The sequence below is a fragment of the Rattus norvegicus genome, chromosome 13, assembly GCF_021556685.1.
Source record: "Rattus norvegicus strain SHRSP/BbbUtx chromosome 13, alternate assembly SHRSP_T2T, whole genome shotgun sequence".
Classification (NCBI taxonomy): Eukaryota; Metazoa; Chordata; class Mammalia; order Rodentia; family Muridae; genus Rattus; species Rattus norvegicus.
The window spans coordinates 12,556,192-12,577,729 of record NC_141546.1 but is presented as its reverse complement, the minus strand read 5'-3'; the positions used below and the strand labels follow the sequence as shown (position 1 = coordinate 12,577,729).

Genomic DNA, 21,538 nt, shown 5'->3' with positions numbered 1-21,538 from the left:
TTTCTCTAAGGAGTGCAGCTCTTTTCATGAATTCTTGATAGTAAGCATTCAACATCAATGTAGAGTTTACTGATTGGTGTTTTCATTAGTGACCAACTTTGCTTCTGCCACAGCATCTTTTTGTGCATCAAATTGGAATATCTTTCTTTCTGAAGACATACCTTTCTCTTCTTTCTTAAGAGTTAAGAGATAATTGGGCTGGCCAATTATCTGGCAAAAGGACTAAGCTTCAGTAAGGCATGTTCTCAAACTATGCTAAAGATATAAAAGGAGTAATTCTTTCTTTATTTAGGTAATTCTCCTTTCTAGAATGCCTACCTCCTTGTGCAATTCCTGTGAGAATTTTTTTGGGGGGTCTGTGAGAATTTTAGTGTTCTGAATTAAGAAACTCTTCCTCTTTCTTCTTTTCTGCCATTCTCTATTGGATTTTGGCATGAGCATAAGAATGCTCCCCCTGGTAGACCTGATTTGTTATTCTTTCTCTGAAGCTACCTTTCTGACCAGGTGGGTACCTTACCCTGTGTAGCTACCTTCATGTCTGCTTACATAAAACAGAATGACTTTTTTTCCACTTATTTTCTCCATTCTTCCCTTCTGGGCAGATATTGATATTTTCAGCTTTACTTGCCTTGGGGATTTCCTTTTCATCTCTAATAACATTCTGTTCTTATATTATTCTAAAAAAATTCTAAGAATTCCAAGAAGTTACCTTGGCTTCCCTGGCATCATCTGTTGACCACAAAGACATTCCTCCCAAACTTCCAGTAATATAAATGTGTGCCTGTTCATGGATATGCATATATATGTAATCACACATGCATGTGGAGACCAGTGTTTGACATAATTTACAGTCACTTCAGTTTATTTTGAGGTAGAGTTTTTCACTGAACCTGGAGCTCTCCATTCAGCTTAGATTATAGGCACACACTGGCATATACAAATTCTAGAAATACAGGTCCTTGGGCCTGTTTGACAAGCACTCTAATTATAGAAATTGACCCAGCCATACCAACTTCATTTTGTTTTTCTTTTAGGCACTCGTTTCTCTACAGACAAATATGCTGATTGTCCTATAGTTCACTTCTTGCCTGTATATTCTATGTTCAATTTAAAACTTAATATTAATATTTTGTGATAATTTGCGTTTCCCATTTGATATCTTGCCATATTTAACTTCTATCTATTTTCTTCTTCATTAATTTTATTATGAGCATTTTGACCATTTTATTTTACTATTTGGAACTTGAATCATTTCTAATATTTTTGCTACGTTTACTTCATGAAGAAATTGAGTGTCATATTCTTCCAGACATTCATACAATCCACTTCTTAATATCAAAGTCTGTAATGCACTTGTAATTTGATTTTGGTACTCACTGAATTACTGGGTCCAGTGTTACCTTTGTCCTCATTGTTTCCAATTATCTAAGCAACATTAGATAAAGATTCAGAAAGGAACCCAAATCCAGCTGTACCTCATGGTGACTCATCTGATAGCAACTGTACTGGAAACAAATTCTGTAAAGTGTTCCAATAAAAGGTACACTCACCCCTTCTATCTTCTTAATATGTCTAAAGATGAACTCAGTCTCAAGTCCCAGTGACTAACCTTGCTGAACACTAGTAGAGTGTAAAACCTTAAGTTACATCTCACCTAGATGGTCCTTTACCCTTTCTTTTCTTTTAAAAATAAAATTATACTATGTATCATTGGCTGGCCTGCAGTTCTCTATGAAGAACAGGCTGGCCTCAAACTTATAGAATTCTGCTTATTTTTCCTTAATGGCCCTCCATTACTATACTAATACTCCCTCTGAAGAAGAGTTGGTGTCTCTGGCCCCTGCAAAACTAAATAAATGAAATAATAACATATACACACATACATACACACACACACATACATACATAAATGAGGCTACCCACAGGCACAAAGAAACCTCTGGCTTTTTGATGTCTTTTTTTTTCTTTCTTTTTTTTTGGGGGGCCAGGGCTTTGCCCTTGCTAAGCAAGCGGTCTGCCACTGAGCTAAATCCCCAACCCCTTGATGTCTTTTTACCTAAACTTCTTGGCTAATTTTACTTCATGTTATTTGTCACCATTGTCAGAAAATCCAACAAAATCTGATATCTGTGAGACTATACCCTGTGCTCTGTTCTGTTCTCACAAGATACTATAAGTGCACTGTTGAACGTTCCATGTCTAATGGTATATGTTTTTTGGGGCATGCTAAATTAAATTCATGCAGATGAAGGAATGATGAAAATATTAGGCATGCTTAGTCTCATTTGACAAAACTCAGCTAAATATCCAAAGATAATTTAAACTCATAATAACAAAAAAAAAGAAGAAGAGGTAAATACGCTAATAAACAGACACCAAAACAAAGGCAAAAGCATTTTTTAATGGAAAAAGATGTAAAAGTAGCAAAATTAATAAGATAGAAAAGAAAGAAAGAAACAAACAAAGAAACAAAGAAAGAAAGAAGTACAAGCACAGGGAATAAGAGTAACACAATTTTGAAGGGTTTAGAGTGCATAGATAAAAGAGAGAGGGACAAAGTAGCAGACCTGCAGAGCTGAATTCTTATGTGAAACAGCAGGAACTGGGGCTGGAGAGGTATTTCAATGGATAAAAGTACTTTTGCTCTGAAACCCTAGAAGTACAAATCCAGGGACCACATGAAAGCATGACTACTCTGTACTTTCACAGGACAGCTAGCCAAAGGCATATTCAGTAGAAAAATAGCAAGTTCTGAATAAAACAAGGGGGTTATATGATAACAGACATCTCGGGTTGTCCTCTGACCTCCATATGCACACATGGGCATACTGTGCTGACCAGATTTTGTCATCTTGTCACAATCTAGAATCATTTCAGAAGATAAACCTCAGTTGATGCAATGTCTACGTGATATTGGGATGTAAACAATCTTTTTAGGGGAATTTCTTGAACAATTATTGAAGTGGGGACCAATTGTGGGTGGTAACATATAATGTCAGGTTCTTCTTAATGGCATAATATAGGACCCAGAACAAACTGTGAGGAGGGAGCCTGCAATACATCTTCAGGGCCTCTGCATCAGTGCTTCCCTCCATATTCCTGCCTTGAGATACTTCCTTGGATTGCAGACTTTTTCCTTCCAAAGGTTTTTTTTTTTTTTGGTTTTTGATATATATATATATATATCACACATACATATGTGTGTGTGCGTGCGTGTGTCAGTATAAAGTTTTATGTCTAAGATGTTTAATATGATTTTTTTTTAAATTCTACTAGTTCCTTGTGAATTTCACACTATGTACCTCAGTCCCACTCATCTCCCCCTCTCCACCTACCAATCTTCTGCCCATACAATCACTCCTCCAACAGGGAGAAATATATCTTATTGTGGAAGCTGTAGTATGTCACAGTATGTCCCAATTTTGTCCATAATTTTTGACTTGCAAATTTTTATTGAAATGAGTTTTGGTCTGGTACAATGTCTCTGGTTTCTGCTATACCATCTATCCTGGGTACTCACTGGGATTTCTCTCAGGTATCATGTTGTTGTCCTATGTCATGGAGATCCTATAGTTTTAGATCAATAGGGAAAGCCCTATTAATGTACTCCAGCAGTTAATGGGATAGATGTTGGAGTGGGCATACTCAAAGCCTTGAATCTGGGCCTGAAAGGTATCTGAGCTGGTCAGCCCACCAGCTCTTTACCATCCACATCCATGGGGCAAGATGTTCTGCACTCCCCAAGTTGGCTTATCCAATGCCACAACCACCAGGGGACAGAACCAGCTCTCTCACTCCAATGCCCTTCAGGCTAGCTCATCTGTGACTAGGCCATAAGAAACATTTCTACTGCCTAAGTGAAGCACAGGGACCACTCTCCTAAGTACTGAAACTTGCTAGGGGCTGTGTCATCTCTGCCCTCATGTCCCCAAGATCAGTTTTCCCACAAAGCCCAGGCAAGAGGATAAGGCCAATTCTGCACAGCCCTCAGGAATCTCCATGTCTATTGGCAAGCAACAGACACAAGGGATGTCTACCTGTTACTTTTTCTTAACACACCCTTCTTGGTGCTAGGCCACTGACTGAGAAATGGACTCTGATGGAGGTCAGAACCTTACCATGTTCCAACGTGGCATTCCACAGCTACTCACATCAGGCTGTTCCCCGATACCCTTAAGTCAACACTTCTGCCTTTCTTCATGTGTACTCATCCTTCTGCCGTTCTTTCTCTTCTATTTGTCTACCACTTACTTGCTCCTCTTAGTGCCACTTGGGAGTTTTTGCATGTCTGGGATTATCTCAGGAGTGGTCTCTAGAGTGCTATGCTCTGATTGTGCATTATGTCACAAGGAAGGGCTCATATCTAGCATAGTCTGTTCACCCAGCCCCGTGAGGTTCCAAACTGGTGGTTATCTCAGACTAGCTCTCTACTTATGAACAACAGTGTGGGATAGGTAACCCTCTTGGGCTCACTCACCCATGGCCCCAGGTAATATAGTCTCGGTCTCACTTTCACGGGGTTGCATGGTTCTCCGTGGGTTATTCCTGTCTCTGACTCACTCCCTGCTATGGGAATTAGTCCAGGTTTACACAGAGATGATCTAGTGGTCCTCTCAGTCTAGCTGCCTGTCTAGGCCCCCTGACACTGTACTGGTGGTTATCTCAGGTTTGTTCTTTTTTCTTTTTTTCAGGGAGTGTTTGACTAACTATCAATTAGATTTCCACCGGTCAGAACACTAAGCATAGACCTAATCTCCTTCCTCACTGACACCTATTGATGTACTTTTTGATACAGCAGTCCCAGTACCTCTAGGGGTATGATTTAAATGTTAATTAATAAATCTTTTTTGTATTCTTACAAATCTCTGTTTCTTTAATGAGAGAGTAATATTTATCAAGTATACAGCTCTTTTAAAACTTCTAATTATGTGACACCTATCACCTGACTTGGCTCATGTGTGACCATTCCAAGACCTCTGTGCCTGCTATGGGCTTTCAGCATGGGAACACAGGCTGATAGTCTTGTCAATTTCTTTGACCTTTGGTGAAAAGTATGCTTTTTGACATACATCTATGAATTAGTGAACAGTTGTTAGGTGAATATCAATTGAATCTGGATTACATATTATATCACTTTCCAAAGCGTGGAATATATAATGTAATAGAGTGTCTTTTTGTGCTGAAGGATATCTCAGTTGATAAACTGCTTGCTTTGTAAGCATGAGGGACAGAGTATGATCCCCAGAATGTATGAAGGCTAGTTGGCTTATGGCCTCTTTTAATCCTCATGGTGAGCAGGTATTGATAGGTAGAGCCTTGAAGCTCTTTGGCCAGCCAGCCTAGTCAAATAGCAAGGAGAGAACAAAATTAAAAACACAAAGAAACAGTCTTTGAATTATTGCCCTTCTTGAATATAAGTACACAAATATATGCCTATATGTGTGCATGCACAAGTGCACACACACAAACACACACACACACACATACACACATACACACACACAAACAATATCTCCCAAAATTAGTGTCATCATATTTATTGTTAAAATGTATAAAAGTATGTGTATATTTTAAATTCACTAGCCAAATATGTGTTGAACCCTGATGCCATTGGACAGTTGCAACAATATAGTGTCATATGACACGCATCTGTGGATCTTAGAAGTTCTTTAGCATAGTGAAGATAGAACAATGTTTTGATTATTTTTAGTATACTGTGGTCACATACAGGCAGAATTCAAATCAAAAAAGACCACAGACAGAGTTTTGGATAGATGTAATCCTGATATGGGCTAAGAATGAGTGAACGAATGGGTGAACTATAATAAAGTATGGGCATATGATGGTTAGCTTTAACAATCAACTTCAAACAATGTACAATAACCTAAGAAGAGAGTCTCACTGAGGGATTGTCAATATTGGGTTGGCCAGAAGACATGTTTGTAGAGATCATCTTAAGTTAATTGTAATGGAAAGACCCATCCCACTGTGGTACGATCATTGTCTAAACTGGGTTTCCTTACCTTACTTAGGCTTCCATTTCTGTGATAAACACCATAAGGAAAGGGTTTCTTTCAGTTTAAAGTTATAGTTCTTCATGAAGAAAAGTGAGAGCAGGAACTCAAGCTATAAAGCTGGAAGTAGGAATTGAAGAGAGGCAATGGAGGAGTACTGATTATAGGCATGTTCTCATGGCTTGATGAGCCTTTTTAATGCCACATGGGACAAATATTCTGACAGTGAACTGGACTTTTCCATATCAACCATTAATACAGCAAATGCCCTATAGGACTCTTTACATTCCAGTCAGGGGTGGCATTTCTCCATCGAGGTTCCTGCTTTAAAAATGACAATATCTTGTGACCATTGACATAAAATACAACCAGAATAGTTTATGATCTATTTGAGTGGAAAAATCAAGGAGAATATGAGGAACACATTGAGGGAAAAATGTATATTTTTTTGCATTGTTGGTTATGGATATGAGGTTACTAGCTTCTTCAAGTTCCAACAACTATGATTTCTTTTTAGTGATGGACTGTGACCTAGAATTATGAGCTAAAATAAGTCCTTTATTACTTATGTTACTTTCTTGCCAGGGTATTTTTGCAGCAACAGAAATGAAACTGAAATATTGTACAAGTCCTTAAAGTACCAGAATATTAAGCTGTAAAACCTTTTGGGTCTATATAGGAAGGAAAGGAAGAAATATAAGAAGTGGGGTTACCTATGAGCTACTGACTCTTTCAGGGTGATATTCAGAATCAAGTAGAGTTTCCCTTTATGTCTTTCCAGCCATCTATGAGCAATCCTGTGAGATATATAGACACAGAGGGAACAAAGCTGGGTTCTTCTATGTTGACTCTGATGGCAGCGGCCCACTAGGACCACTACAGGTGTACTGCAATGTTACTGGTAAGAGCCATGTTTTCTAAGCCTTCTCCTCCTCCTCCTCCTCCTCCTCCTCTTCTTCTTTTGAGTTAAGTTAAACTTTACTTTTTTTCTATACTTTTTTCTTTTATTAGATAATTTTATTTAAATTTGGAATGTTATTCCTTTTCCTGGACATAAACCCCCCATCCCATCCCCCTACCCCTTCTCCTACAAGGGTGTTCTCCTCCCGATCTACTCCACCTCCCAACATTCACCTACACTGGGGGGTCCAACTTTCGCAGGATCAAGGGCTTCTATGTTCATTTGTGCTCATCAAGGTCGTCCTCTGCTACTTATACAGCTGGAGTCATGGGTCAATCCACGGGTAATCTTTGGGTAGTGGTTTAGGCCCTGGGACATCTGGTTGGTTGGAATTCTTTTTCTTATGGAGTTGCAAGTCCCTTCATGTCTGTCAATTCTTTTTCTAATTTCTCCAACATGGGTCCCATTCTCTGTTCAATAGTTTGCTGCTAGCATCTGCCTCTGTATTAGACATGCTCTGGATTTGTCTCTCAGGAGACATCTAAATCCAGCTCCTGTCAGCATGCACTTCTTAGCTTCATCAATCTTATCTAGTTTTGGTGAAGATATATATACCACATGTGGGACAGGCTCTGACTGGTTGTTCCTTCAGCCCCTAATCCAAACTTTGCCTCCATATTCCCTCTTACAAATATTTTTGTTCCCTCTTTTAAGAAAAAGTGAAGTGTCACTTTGGTCAGCCTTCTTCTTCAGCTTCCTCTGGTCTGTGGATTGTATCTTGGGTAATTTGAACTTTTGGGCTAATATCCACTAAGTCTTCTTAACTGAATAACTGCTGGTATGAGAAAAAGGGAGTTTTTGGAAAGGTATACTGAGCAGAAAAAAACCAACAGGACTAGATTCATGGGGGAAATGCTATCTTCAAAAATAATAGAAATTATATTAGTTCAATACAAAATGTAGAGGGATCTTGGTCACATGACAGTATTCCCTGAGAGAGGAAGGAATTACCAAATGTTCTTTATAAGGCTTAGAAAAGCTTTTCTATTAAAGCCAAACAACAGAATGAAATGGAGATAGAAAAATATAAGCACAAACACAAGAAAAGTAATGAGCTGGAACCCTGGTGCACTGAAGCTCCCAGAAGGGGTGGCACAGGTCTTCCTGGTTGCTGCCGCCGCAGAGAGCCCGTGGACAGCACCCCGCGAGCAAATTTGAGCCTCAGGACCACAGGTAAGACCAACTTGTCTGCTGCAAGAAAGCTGCCTGGTGAAATCGGGACACACAGAGGCAGAATTCCTCTAGGACCAGGCACGTCCTGTTTACCGGAAGTCCCACACCCGCGGATCCCGGCCCGCAGCAGCTCTCTGCTCCCAGACCCCGTGGGAAAGAGACCTCACCGCCTGGTCAGGTGGGCACTCCTGAGGCTGCAGAGCGGAAGAGACCAACAACACTGCCCACCTCTGCCCACATCCCTGGACCAAGAGGAAACTGTATAAGGCCTCTGGGCTCCCGTGGGGGAGGGCCCAGGAGTGGCAGGAGCCCTGCCTGACACACCACCGGAACATGAAGGAAACAGACCGGAATAACAGTTCTCTGCACCCAAATCCCATGGGAGGGAGAGCTAAACCTTCAGAGAGGCAGACAAGCCTGGGAAACCAGAAGAGACTTCTCTCTGCACACACATCTTGGACGCCAGAGGAAAACACCAAAGGCCGTCTGGAACCCTGGTGCACTGAAGCTCCCAGAAGGGGTGGCGCAGATCTTCTTGGTTGCTGCCGCCGCAGAGAGCCCGTGGGCAGCACCCCGCGAGCGAACTTGAGCCTCAGGAACAAAGGTAAGACCAACTTGTATGCTGCAAGTGACCTGCCTGGTGAACTCAAGACACAGGCCCACAGGAACAGCTGAAGACCTGTAGAGAGGAAAAACTACACGCCCGAAAGCAGAACACTCTGTCCCCATAACTGGATGAAAGAAAACAGGAAAACAGGTCTACAGCACTCCTGACACACAGGCTTACAGGACAGTCTAGCCACTGTCAGAAATAGCAGAACAAAGTAACACTAGAGATAATCTGATGGCGAGAGGCAAGCGCAGGAACCCAAGCAACAGAAACCAAGACTACATGGGATCATCGAAGCCCAATTCTCCCACCAAAACAAACATGGAATGTCCAAACACACCAGAAAAGCAAGATCTAGTTTCAAAATCATATTTGATCATGATGCTGGAGGACTTCAAGAAAGACGTGAAGAACTCCCTTAGAGAAACACAGGAAAACATTAATAAACAAGTAGAAGCCTACAGAGAGGAATCACAAAAATGCCTGAAAGAATTCCAGGAAAACATAAATAAACAAGTAGAAGCCCATAGAGAGGAGACACAAAAATCCCTGAAAGAATATCAGGAAATCATAAATAAACAAGTAGAAGCCCATAGAGAGGAGTCACAAAAATCCCTGAAAGAATTCCAGGAAAACACAAACAAACAGTTGAAGGAATTAAAAATGGAAATAGAAGCAATCAAGAAAGAACACATGGAAACAACCCTGGATATAGAAAAACAAAAGAAGAGACAAGGAGCTGTAGATACAAGCTTCACCAACAGAATACAAGAGATGGAAGAGAGAATCTCAGGAGCAGAAGATTCCGTAGAAATCATTGACTCAACTGTCAAAGATAAGGTAAAGCAGAAAAAGCTACTGGTCCAAAACATACAGGAAATCCAACTCAATGAGAAGATCAAACCTAAGGATAATAGGTATAGAAGAGAGTGAAGACTCCCAGCTCAAAGGACCAGTAAATATCTTCAACAAAATCATAGAAGAAAACTTCCCTAACCTAAAAAAAGAGATACCCATAGGCATACAAGAAGCCTACAGAACTCCAAATAGATTGGACCAGAAAAGATACACCTCCCGTCACATAATAGTCAAAACACCAAACGCACAAAATAAAGAAAGAATATTAAAAGCAGTAAGGGAAAAAGGTCAAGTAACATAGGCAGACCTATCAGAATCACACCAGACTTCTCGCCAGAAACGATGAAGGCCAGAAGATCCTGGACTGATGTCATACAGACCCTAAGAGAACAAAAATGCCAGCCCAGGTTACTGTATCCTGCAAAACTCTCAATTAACATAGATGGAGAAACCAAGATATTCCATGACAAAACCAAATTTACACAATATCTTTCTACAAATCCAGCACTACAAAGGATAATAAATGGTAAAGCCCAACATAAGGAGGCAAGCTATACCCTAGAAGAAGCAAGAAACTAATCGTCTTGGCAACAAAACAAAGAGAATGAAAGCACATAAACATAACCTCACATCCAAATGTGAATATAACGGGAAGAAATAATCACTATTCCTTAATATCTCTCAACATCAATGGCCTCAACTCCCCAATAAAAAGACTTAGATTAACAAACTGGACACGCAACGAGGACCCTGCATTCTGCTGCCTACAGGAAACACACCTCAGAGACAAAGACAGACATTACCTCAGAGTGAAAGGCTGGAAAACAATTTTCCAAGCAAATGGTCAGAAGAAGCAAGCTGGAGTAGCCATTCTAATATCAAATAAAATCAATTTCAACTAAAAGTCATCAAAAAAGATAAGGAAGGACACTTCATATTCATCAAAGGAAAAATCCACTACGAGGAAATCTCAATCCTAAATATCTATGCCCCAAATACAAGGGCACCTACATATGTAAAAGAAACCTTACTAAAGCTCAAAACACACATTGCACCTCACACAATAATAGTGGGAGATTTCAACACCCCACTCTCATCAATGGACAGATCATGGAAACAGAAATTAAACAGAGATGTAGACAGACTAGGAGAAGTCATGAGCCAAATGGACTTAACGGATATTTATAGAACATTCTATCCTAAAGCAAAAGGATATACCTTCTTCTCAGCTCCTCATGGTACTTTCTCCAAAATTGACCATATAATTGGTCAAAAAACGGGCCTCAACAGGTACAGAAAGATAGAAATAATCCCATGCGTGCTATCGGACCACCACAGCCTAAAACTGGTCTTCAATAACAATCAAGGAAGAATGCCCACATATACTTGGAAATTGAACAATGCTCTACTCAATGATAACCTTGTCAAGGAAGAAATAAAGAAAGAAATTAAAAAAACTTTTTAGAATTTAATGAAAATGAAGGTACAACATACCCAAACTTATGGGACACAATGAATGCTGTGCTAAGAGGAAATCTCATAGCGCTGAGTGCCTGCAGAAAGAAACAGGAAAGAGCATATGTCAGCAGCTTGACAGCACACCTAAAAGCTCTAGAACAAAAAGAAGCAAATACACCCAGGAGGAGTAGAAGGCAGGAAATAATCAAACTCAGAGCTGAAATCAACCAAGTAGAAACAAAAAGGACCATAGAAAGAATCAACAGAACCAAAAGTTGGTTCTTTGAGAAAATCAACAAGATAGATAAACCCTTAGCCAGACTAACGAGAGGACACAGAGAGTGCATCCAAATTAACAAAATCAGAAATGAAAAGGGAGACATAACAACAGATTCAGAGGAAATTCAAAAAATCATCAGATCTTACTATAAAAACCTATATTCAACAAAACTTGAGAATCTTCAGGAAATGGACAATATCCTAGACAGATACCAGGTACCGAAGTTAAATCAGGAACAGATAAACCAGTTAAACAACCCCATAACTCCTTAGGAAATAGAAGCAGTCACTAAAGGTCTCCCAACCAAAAAGAGCCCAGGTCCAGACGGGTTTAGTGCAGAGTTCTATCAGACCTTCATAGAAGACCTCGTACCAATATTATCCAAACTATTCCACAAAATTGAAACAGATGGATCCCTACCGAATTCCTTCTATGAAGCCACAATTACTCTTATACCTAAACCACACAAAGACCCAACAAAGAAAGAGAACTTCAGTCCAATTTCCCTTATGAATATCGACGGAAAAATACTCAATAAAATTCTGGCAAACCGAATCCAAGAGCACATCAAAACAATCATCCACCATGATCAAGTAGGCTTCACCCCAGACATGCAGGGAAGGTTTAATATACGGAAAACCATCAACGTGATCCATTATATAAACAAACTGAAAGAAGAAAACCACATGATCATTTCATTAGATGCTGAGAAAGCATTTGACAAAATTCAACACCCCTTCATGATAAAAGTCCTGGATAGAATAGGAATTCAAGGCCCATACCTAAACATAGTAAAAGCCATATACAGCAAACCAGTTACTAACATTGACCTAAATGGAGAGAAACTTGAAGCAATCCCACTCAAATCAGGGACTAGACAAGGCTGCCCACTCTCTCCCTACTTATTCAATATAGTTCTTGAAGTTCTAGCCAGAGCAATCAGACAACAAAAGGAGGTCAAGGGGATACAGATCGGAAAAGAAGAGGTCAAAATATCACTATTTGCAGATGATATGATATTATATTTAAGTGATCCCAAAAGTTCCACCAGAGAACTACTAAAGCTGATAAACAACTTCAGCAAAGTGGCTGGGTATAAAATTAACTCAAATAAATCAGTAGCCTTCCTCTACACAAAAGAGAAACAAGCCGAGATAGAAATTAGGGAAACGACACCCTTCATAATAGACCCAAATAATATAACGTACCTCGGTGTGACTTTAACAAAGGAAGTAAAAGATCTGTACAATAAGAACTTCAAGACACTGAAGAAGGAAATTGAAGAAGACCTCAGAAGATGGAAAGATCTCCCATGCTCATGGATTGGCAGGATTAATATAGTAAAAATGGCCATTTTACCAAAAGCAATCTACAGATTCAATGCAATCCCCATCAAAATACCAATCCAATTCTTCAAAGAGTTAGACAGAACAATTTGCAAATTCATCTGGAATAACAAAAAACCCAGGATAGCTAAAGCTATCCTCAACAATAAAAGGACTTCAGGAGGAATCACTATCCCTGAACTCAAGCAGTATTACAGAGCAATAGTGATAAAAACTGCATGGTATTGGTACAGAGACAGACAGATAGACCAATGGAATAGAATTGAAGACATAGAAATGAACCCACACACCTATGGGCACTTGATTTTTGACAACGGAGCCAAAACCATCAAATGGAAAAAAGACAGCATTTTCAGCAAATGTTGCTGGTTCAACTGGAGGTCAACATGTAGAAGAATGCAGAGAGATCCATGCTTATCACCCTGTACAAAGCTTAAGTCCAAGTGGATCAAGGACCTCCACATCAAACCAGACACACTCAAACTAATAGAAGAAAAACTAGGGAAGCATCTGGAACACATGGGCACTGGAAAAAAATTCCTGAATAAAACATCAATGGCTTACGCTCTAAGATGAAGAATCGACAAATGGGATATCATAAAACTGCAAAGCTTCTGTAAGGCAAAGAACACTGTGGTTAGGACAAAACGGCAACCAACAGATTGGGAAAAGATCTTTACCAATCCTACAACAGATAGAGGCCTTATATCCAAAATATACAAAGAACTCAAGAAGTTAGACCGCAGGGAAACAAATAACCCTATTAAAAAATGGGGTTCAGAGCTAAACAAAGAATTCATAGCTGAGGAATGCCGAATGACTGAGAAACACCTAAAGAAATGTTCAGCATCTTTAGTCCTAAGGGAAATGCAAATCAAAACAACCCTGAGATTTCACCTCACACCAGTGAGAATGGCTAAGATCAAAAACTCAGGTGACAGCAGATGCTGGCGATGATGTGGAGAAAGAGGAACACTCCTCCATTGTTGGTGGGATTGCATACTGGTACAACCATTCTGGAAATCAGTCTGGAGGTTCCTCAGAAAATTGGACATTGAACTGCCTGAGGATCCAGCTATACCACTCTTGGGCATATACCCAAAAGATGCCCCAACATATAAAAAAGACACGTGCTCCACTATGTTCATTGCAGCCTTATTTATAATAACCAGAAGCTGGAAAGAACCCAGATGCCCTTCAACAGAGGAATGGATACAGAAAATGTGGTACATCTACACAATGGAATATTACTCAGCTATCAAAAACAACGAGTTTATTAAATTCGTAGGCAAATGGTTGGAACTGGAAAATATCATCCTGAGTGAGCTAACCCAATTACAGAAAGACATACATGGCATGCACTCATTGATAAGTGCCTATTAGCCCAAATGCTTGAATTACCCTAGATCCCTAGAACAAAGGAAACTCAAGACCGATGATCAAAATGTGAATGCTTCACTCCTTCTTTAAATGAGGAAAAAGAATACCCTTGGCTGGGAAGGGAGAGGCAAAGATTAAAACAGAGACTGAAGGAACACCCATTCAGAGCCTGCCCCACATGTGGCCCATATGTATACAGCCACCCAATTAGACAAGATGGATGAAGCAAAGAAGTGCAGACCAACAGGAGCCGAATGTAGATCGCTCCTGAGAGACACAGCCAGAATACAGCAAATACAGAGGCAAATGCCCGCAGCAAACCACTGAACTGAGAATAGGACCCCCATTGAAGGAATCAGAGAAAGAACTGGAAGAGCTTGAAGGGGCTCGAGATCCCATATGTACAACAATGCCAAGCAACCAGAGCTTCCAAGGACTAAGCCACTACCTAAAGACTATACATGGACTGACCCTGGACTCCGACCTCATAGGTAGCAATGAATATCCTAGTAAGAGCACCAGTGGAAGGGGAAGCCCTGGGTCCTGCTAAGACTGAATCCCCAGTGAACTAGACTGATGGGGGGAGGGCGGCAATGGGGGGAGGGTTGGGAGGGGAACACCCATAAGGAAGGGGAGGGGGGAGGGGGATGTTTGCCCAGATACCGGGAATGGGAATAACACTCGAAATGTATATAAGAAGTATTCAAGTTAATAAAAAAAAAAGAAGTTAAAAAAAAAAGTCATGAACATCAGTGGAAAGTCCTGATTGACAAAGTAGAACTCCATTCATAAATAGTTCTATGGAATTTGTATCTGGCCAAATCCCACAATCTTGTGATTTAGAAGTTCTTCAGCGAAATGAGGAGATTACACACCAAGAAGCTCTGAGGATCACAGATAATCATGTATTTTGAACCAGCTAGTGAGGACATAAAAGCATCATTTACCTCAAAATCATAAGATATAGTTGTTTCTAGAGGACGGTGGCCTAGAAATATAGATTTAAGTTACCACAAATTCCTTGTTTCCTTTTGCTAATGGTTAAAGATTTTTTTGTGGCAATTAGAAGTCAAGATACTAATCAGACACCAGGTGGGGGAATTTGAGTAAGCAGGACCTACTCTCCTCTGACCCTCACATGTGGTCTGATGACTTCCTTAGCCTTTGGACTCATAAATATAGTGGTATCTTTATACGTTTCAAGAGAAATTGTCAGATAATCATAAGAATGTTAGGTTATGCACAGAAATTGTCAATAAACTGCTGTTTAATACTGTTCAATATGCAAACATATATGACAGTAAACTCAGGAACAGGACCACAAGATGTTGAAGACCCAACACAATGGAATTGTGCAAGAAGTCAAATGTGTGTCCCTCATTTCTGAATGCAAGACCCAGACTCTGGCTGCGAAAGTGCTTGTTATCTTAATTTCAGTAGCACTTCATACAGTGAAGAGGAGTTACTTGTTATTTACTTTGTAGTTGCCTTAGAGCAGAAATTGTGTTCCTTAATATGGTTGTTGTTACCTATTTCTGTAGAACAATCTACTCTAGGACTGGACTTCTCAAAAGTATCAATGTCTTGATACTTTTCAAAACATTACTCACACTTGAGTTCTTAGATAGAAATATATTATTCCAAGCTAACTTAAGGACTTCTGATACACAAAATTCATTTGTCCTAAGCTTTCTAAAGTATTTAGATAAAAATTGCCCCTGGTCCATAATTTAGAAAAATAATGTTCTTTGGTTATAATAGAAGGCAAAAGGGAAAAATACTTAACGCTCTGACTTGTATCCAGGTGTTGTGGGAGAGTTGGTAACTACTAGTTAATATAGACATTTCAGGAAACTCAATTGTATCTTACAAATATTATCTCTGTTAATTCTATAAGAAAAATCCTCAGCAAATAGCTTTATAAAATTCTCCATCTTATATGGAAGAAAGCATATATGAGTAAGTCATGGCTTGGGATTCTTTTCTAAATAATTAAATACAACTGTTCTCTTATAAAATGGCAGATATTTCATGTGTCTTTAATTTTTACAGCATCTCTGGATTTCTGCTGAACTTAGTTTGAGGGGACTAGTGTCCAAGAATACAACAACCTCCAAATGTACCCAGAGTTAGATTCCAGGGGCTTGTCTTGAGAGTTCAAATAAAAATGTTCAGAAACCAAAGATGGTTTAAAGAGAAGTTTATTTTAGATCTATAAGTGGAATACACACACACACACACACACACACACACACACACACACACACATATATATGTATATATATATACATATATATATATATTTGAGAGAGAGAGAGAAGGGGGGACAGAGGTAGAGAGGGAGAGAGCAGAGATGCTTCACAATATAAATATATACCCAGGGAACTACTAGGCTGAAATGTCATAATGGACATACACCTAAAACACGTATTCTGATGGTAGAGATTTTACGTTCTGAAGTCAAAAGGTCATCCATCATGGTATGCCTAGACATCTTAGGCAATTCTAAAAACCTGTCAGTGTTGCCGTTAATATTAACCCTAACCCACATGAAATACAAGTTTTTCTAAACTAGTAGTCTTGTAACAGTGATCTGACCTAAGTTATTGATTATAGATTGAATCCTCACTTACTCTCAGTTGTCCATAGGATTAAAAGCTACATATCTAATGTCAACAAAGAGATAAAACAATAAAGTCTTCACCTGTATTAAATGGTCATGCTATTTCCAAGACTCTAGGAATCTGGAGAAAAGCTTTCTTGAAAAAAAAAACTTATCAGAATGAAACACAATTAGTTTGAGAATCTCTGACACCATTTTCCTTAGATCGTAGTTAGTTCAAGTACTTTTGAAATATTTTTTCTTAGAAAGCAGATTGTAGTTAGATTGTGAATATTTTGTTAACAGATACTTGAATACTTATTAAAATACATTTATTTCCCAACTGCACATTTTTTTTTCTGTTGCTCAGTAAATTGCATACTTATGTGCAAAGTTGTTTATGGAGAGGCATTCAAATCACACATTCCCTTCCCATTTTTGTAGAGCCAAAGCCAGTTTCACATGTGGAAGGCAATAGACAAGTGTTATAGGAAACTTGCAGAAAATGCTTAGGTTAATTACTAAGTCAAAACTTGTTTTCCATTCTCAAATAGTTCCTAAGCAATTTCCAAGCTCCCTTTATAGTCTTCCAATCTTACCCCCTAGCAATTATGATGCTCCAATTCTCTCTGCTTGGTAGAAGCCTCTATTTTCTCTTTTTTCCAATTTTATGATTTTATTTGCATGTTCATTCTATATCAGGCTAAACATATTATATGTATCAACATTTTTAGTACATATAGTTAATAAACTAATATTTACTAACAATTATTTTACAAATATAACATGACAACCAGTGCTACACCCAGACATGTTTAGATATTTTCTTCATTTTTCTCTTATATATTAAAATCTCATCAAAGCATACAAAATGTAATACATATATAGCTGAAGTCTCTCCAATATTTCTAGTCATAATTTTACAATGTGGTTGAGATAATAGATTATAATTTCAGCTACTGACAGCATGGAAGAACTGTGTCCACACAGTTTGGCTTTCATTGTTATTCTTGTACCTGAAGTTCACTAATTGTTTGTACACTTTCTGTCAGTATAAGGAGAATCATTGAAATCATGAGTGTACACTCACAGGCTTCTCTTTTTCTTTATAATTTGAGTATATGTACAGTGATGGAGAAATGTATTATAGACCAAATAAATAGAACTTATTTGTTTGTGTTATAGTGTTTGTAATGCATTTTTATGCTGGCATATTCCTACTGATTCCTAACCCAGCAATCTACTTCTAACATACACAACAGGCGAACACTTATGTATTTGTGCTGTCAAGAAAGAATACACATTCCTGTGAAGACACAACAAACACACAAACATACAAATGTAGACACAAACATATATACACATAGGTGAAGGCACACAGAAACATACACAGGAGAAAAATGTGCTATTTCCATTGTTCTACCAAAGACTTGCACAAGAATAAGATATGCCAAGGTCTCAGATTTCTTTTTCTTAAATCATCAGTTCTTAGTCAAGATTGCAAAATTACTCTTTTTCAGGTAATGATGAGACAGTATGATCAGTAAGGTCCTTGCTTTGGGAGCATGAAGGTCTTGTTTGGATCTCTCACACACTTGTAAAAATCCAACATTTCTGGCACATAACATTGAGGAGGTAACTGGCGAGTTGGGTGGATTCCCAGAGCTCACTAACCAACTCTGGCATCCACTTTTCAATAGAATGTGCACCTGTGTCCTTATACTCTTATCCAGCACCAAAATACTGTGGCCGAAAGTTGCCACTTGAACTGAGACTATACACTGTATATCTATAAAATATTTTACCGGGAAGCACGTATCATTGAAGGAGTGAGAATAATTTCTTTAACAAAGATACTGAGTATTTGAAACAGGATAGCCATTATAGCTATGAAGAATGAAAGCATTCATCTGTTGAGAAGTGTTTAATATTACAGAAGACCTAGCATAAGTAGTCTTTTATTGTCTGCACTTATATGGGTTGGGTTATTGCTCTAGACTAGTGATTATGAGGCAATGGGAAGACAGAAACAATTTTGATATTGGAGTCTGGGGTGTCTCACTCTTCAATATTCCATGCTATATAAGCATAGAAGCTGAGTGGGGAACCCCATTGTTTCCATAGAAACCAGTGTAAATGTCCAGATTTGTAATTTCAGTTCTAGAGGATATATAAAAGCAGATCTCTGAAGCTCATTGCCTCACCAAAATCACTGATCAATGAATATAGATTCAGTGAGGGTATGTTTCATGAATCAAGAATCTACCAGTTGCCACCCCACATGCACACACCAATGTGCCCATGCTGCAGTTTGTGTGTGTGTGTGTCTGTGTGTCTGTGTGTAAAAGAGACAAAGAGACAGAGAGAAAGAAAGAAAAGGACACACAGAGAGCCAGATAGAGAGAAAAAGAGGGAGAGTATTAATAAAGCTCCAATTTTTTTTTATTAACTAGTATTGAATTTGAAGTCTTTTCTATGACAAACCTACAAATCCCAGTTTTGTCCAAGTTGAATGCCCTAAGAGAGTAGAGCAGTGCTTCAGGCTGCTAGTGGTAAAAGGATAGTACTCTGCCTTTCTCCCCTCATCACTGATAGAAGTACTATATCTCCTTTCACATCTGTTCTGACAGACACTCTCTATTGTTTCTTATATTTGATCTGTTTAGTTGACAATAGGCAGGAAAACAAGCCAGCCATTCACAAGAAAGTAAACCAAGGTATATTGAAGAAGAGCCTTACCTATTAGTTACAGAAAACAATTATAGTTGGAAAAATATAAAACTTCAAAGGATGCATTATATATAGACAGTATTTTGAAAATCTTAGCTGAGGAGGACAATTTTTACATCTTCACACTGGTGCCTTTCAGACATGTTTAAGGATGGCTAGAAGCTTGGAATTTACAAAGACAAAGCTGGAAAAGGATGAGTTGTATTAGCCAAGTTCATGTTTTTGAAGAATAATTTCTTCTTTGGGTAAAGTTGGAGTCAAGGTGAAGAGTACTGACTATTTGGACATTATTACTACAAACACAAAAAGATGACAAATTAATTCTGGGAAGATTGGAAACTGTACCATAGTCCTTACTCTGTCTCTCTTTTGGTCTGTGTTTGGGGCAGGGCAGGCATTTTTCACCAGATCTATTTTATTTGTGTGTATATGAGTGCTTTTGAAGGAATAGAATCAGAGAACAACGTTCAACAGTCAAATTTTTCCTTTTACCATGTGCAACCCAGTAATTTAGCTTGAAAACAAGGGCTTTTCACTTTATGCTACCTCAGTGATTCCTTACAATGCTACTTAACAAAAATTGTAAACAGGGCTATTTCGAGGAACTGAGGTACTGAGAAAGAACAGGGTATATCCAGATATGACTGTGGACTACTCATGAACAGTAACTATTGAGTACGTTACCATTGGCCTAATAGATTATTTTTATAGCTCTCAGGATAAATCTGAAAAGCCTCTTAAAAGATCCTATCCACTGTTCTCTCTTCTGAGAAGTGAAATTGTAGAGGGGCTATAGATATTTTGCGGTTATATTATAATTGGAAAACCTAATATCAGGAGTTTTTCAGGTTACATAATTTTTTTTTTTTGGTGAGAAACTTGGAAAATTGCAGCTTTTCAACAGGAAGAAGGAAAGTCTTCAACAGCTATCCATTGTACTGAAGTTCTGGCTTCTCCACGCCTTATCCAGACTCCGAGGTGAGGAGCACTTATCACATCTCATGTTTTTTTATATATATATATTTTCCTGACTTTCTATCCTGCCTCACTTTCCCCACTGTATCTACCTTCCCTGAAGTCAGGACCAGTGTCTTCATGGGTACTTGACTTAGCTCATCCTCAGAAAATTTTCAAACCTGATTTCCTGGTAGAGATTCACTCATGGGTATTAATGTGCTGCGGCTCACTTGCAGTTTAATTGCTTGGAATAATAATAGTGGGGTTACTTCTTTATATCATTGCACCTTCAATTGTGGCTTACATTTCAGAGGAACAATTTGATTTCTGTAATTAAAGGTTTTCCAAAGAGCTCTAAGATGTCCATCCTTCAGTTAAAAGATGCAACTTTCTATTCATCACATTGTTACTCAAACAGTAGACCACATAGTGCTTCCAGAAGGCTTGTCTATCAAACTAAATCATGCAGTGGATCTTATCTCTATATAGCAGAAGTTTCTCTGGTTTGAAGTAGTCTCTCAGGGATAGCAGATGGCATAATTTCCTGCTAAATTGATCCATTAAACAAAACTTCTAAGTCATAAAACTGTGGCATTACCCTGAAATTGAAACACTGTTACCTCCAAATGCCCACGAATTTTAACAATCGCTTTGAGAAATTCCTTTCACACCTCAATTTAACATGGTCTGTTAAGTTCAACCACACTGGAGCAGAAGAATGAGGTGAAGAACCCTGAGCTCCTCAGATTTTTAAGCATTGGACTGTTATGCTTCTCCTCTATATTTACCCACAAATTTCTCAAATTTTTTATTAATCTCTAACTTATTTACCTATTTGTCAACTCTTATTTATGTTCTTGCACATTTCAAATATACTTGTTTATGCATTATTCATTAATGTAGAAGTAAATTTATGCAAATTACATTCTAATGTTGATTGGACTTGGAACCAAAGTTAAAACAGTGAATTAATCTATTTATATCATTAAGAAATCATTATTGTAAATACATTAGATATTAAAATAAATGAACATTTTAAAAAATATAATAATTGTGTTTGTCCATCTGTATTTCTTTGCGTGTTTGTGTGTGTCTGCGTGTATTTTTCTTCATGTGAAGGCTAGAGGATTGTTCCTTTGTTGCCACCCACCATTGATTTAAACAAATAA

At 38.5% G+C, this 21,538-nt stretch overlaps 1 protein-coding gene and 1 non-coding gene across 2 annotated transcripts in view; one reads left to right on the top strand and one right to left on the bottom strand.

Moving 5' to 3' along the window:
• Positions 1-21,538, top strand: part of Cntnap5bl1 (contactin associated protein family member 5B like 1) — a 985,855-nt gene that overhangs the window by 619,022 nt on the left and 345,295 nt on the right. The window contains 1 exon segment of the mRNA NM_001329899.4: positions 6,796-6,915. Within this exon segment, the coding sequence (NP_001316828.2) occupies positions 6,796-6,915 (120 nt within the window).
• On the bottom strand, positions 4,694-4,820 carry LOC120096412 (small nucleolar RNA SNORA17). Its single transcript, XR_015636433.1, has one exon. It is a non-coding gene; the product is annotated as a small nucleolar RNA SNORA17 (small nucleolar RNA).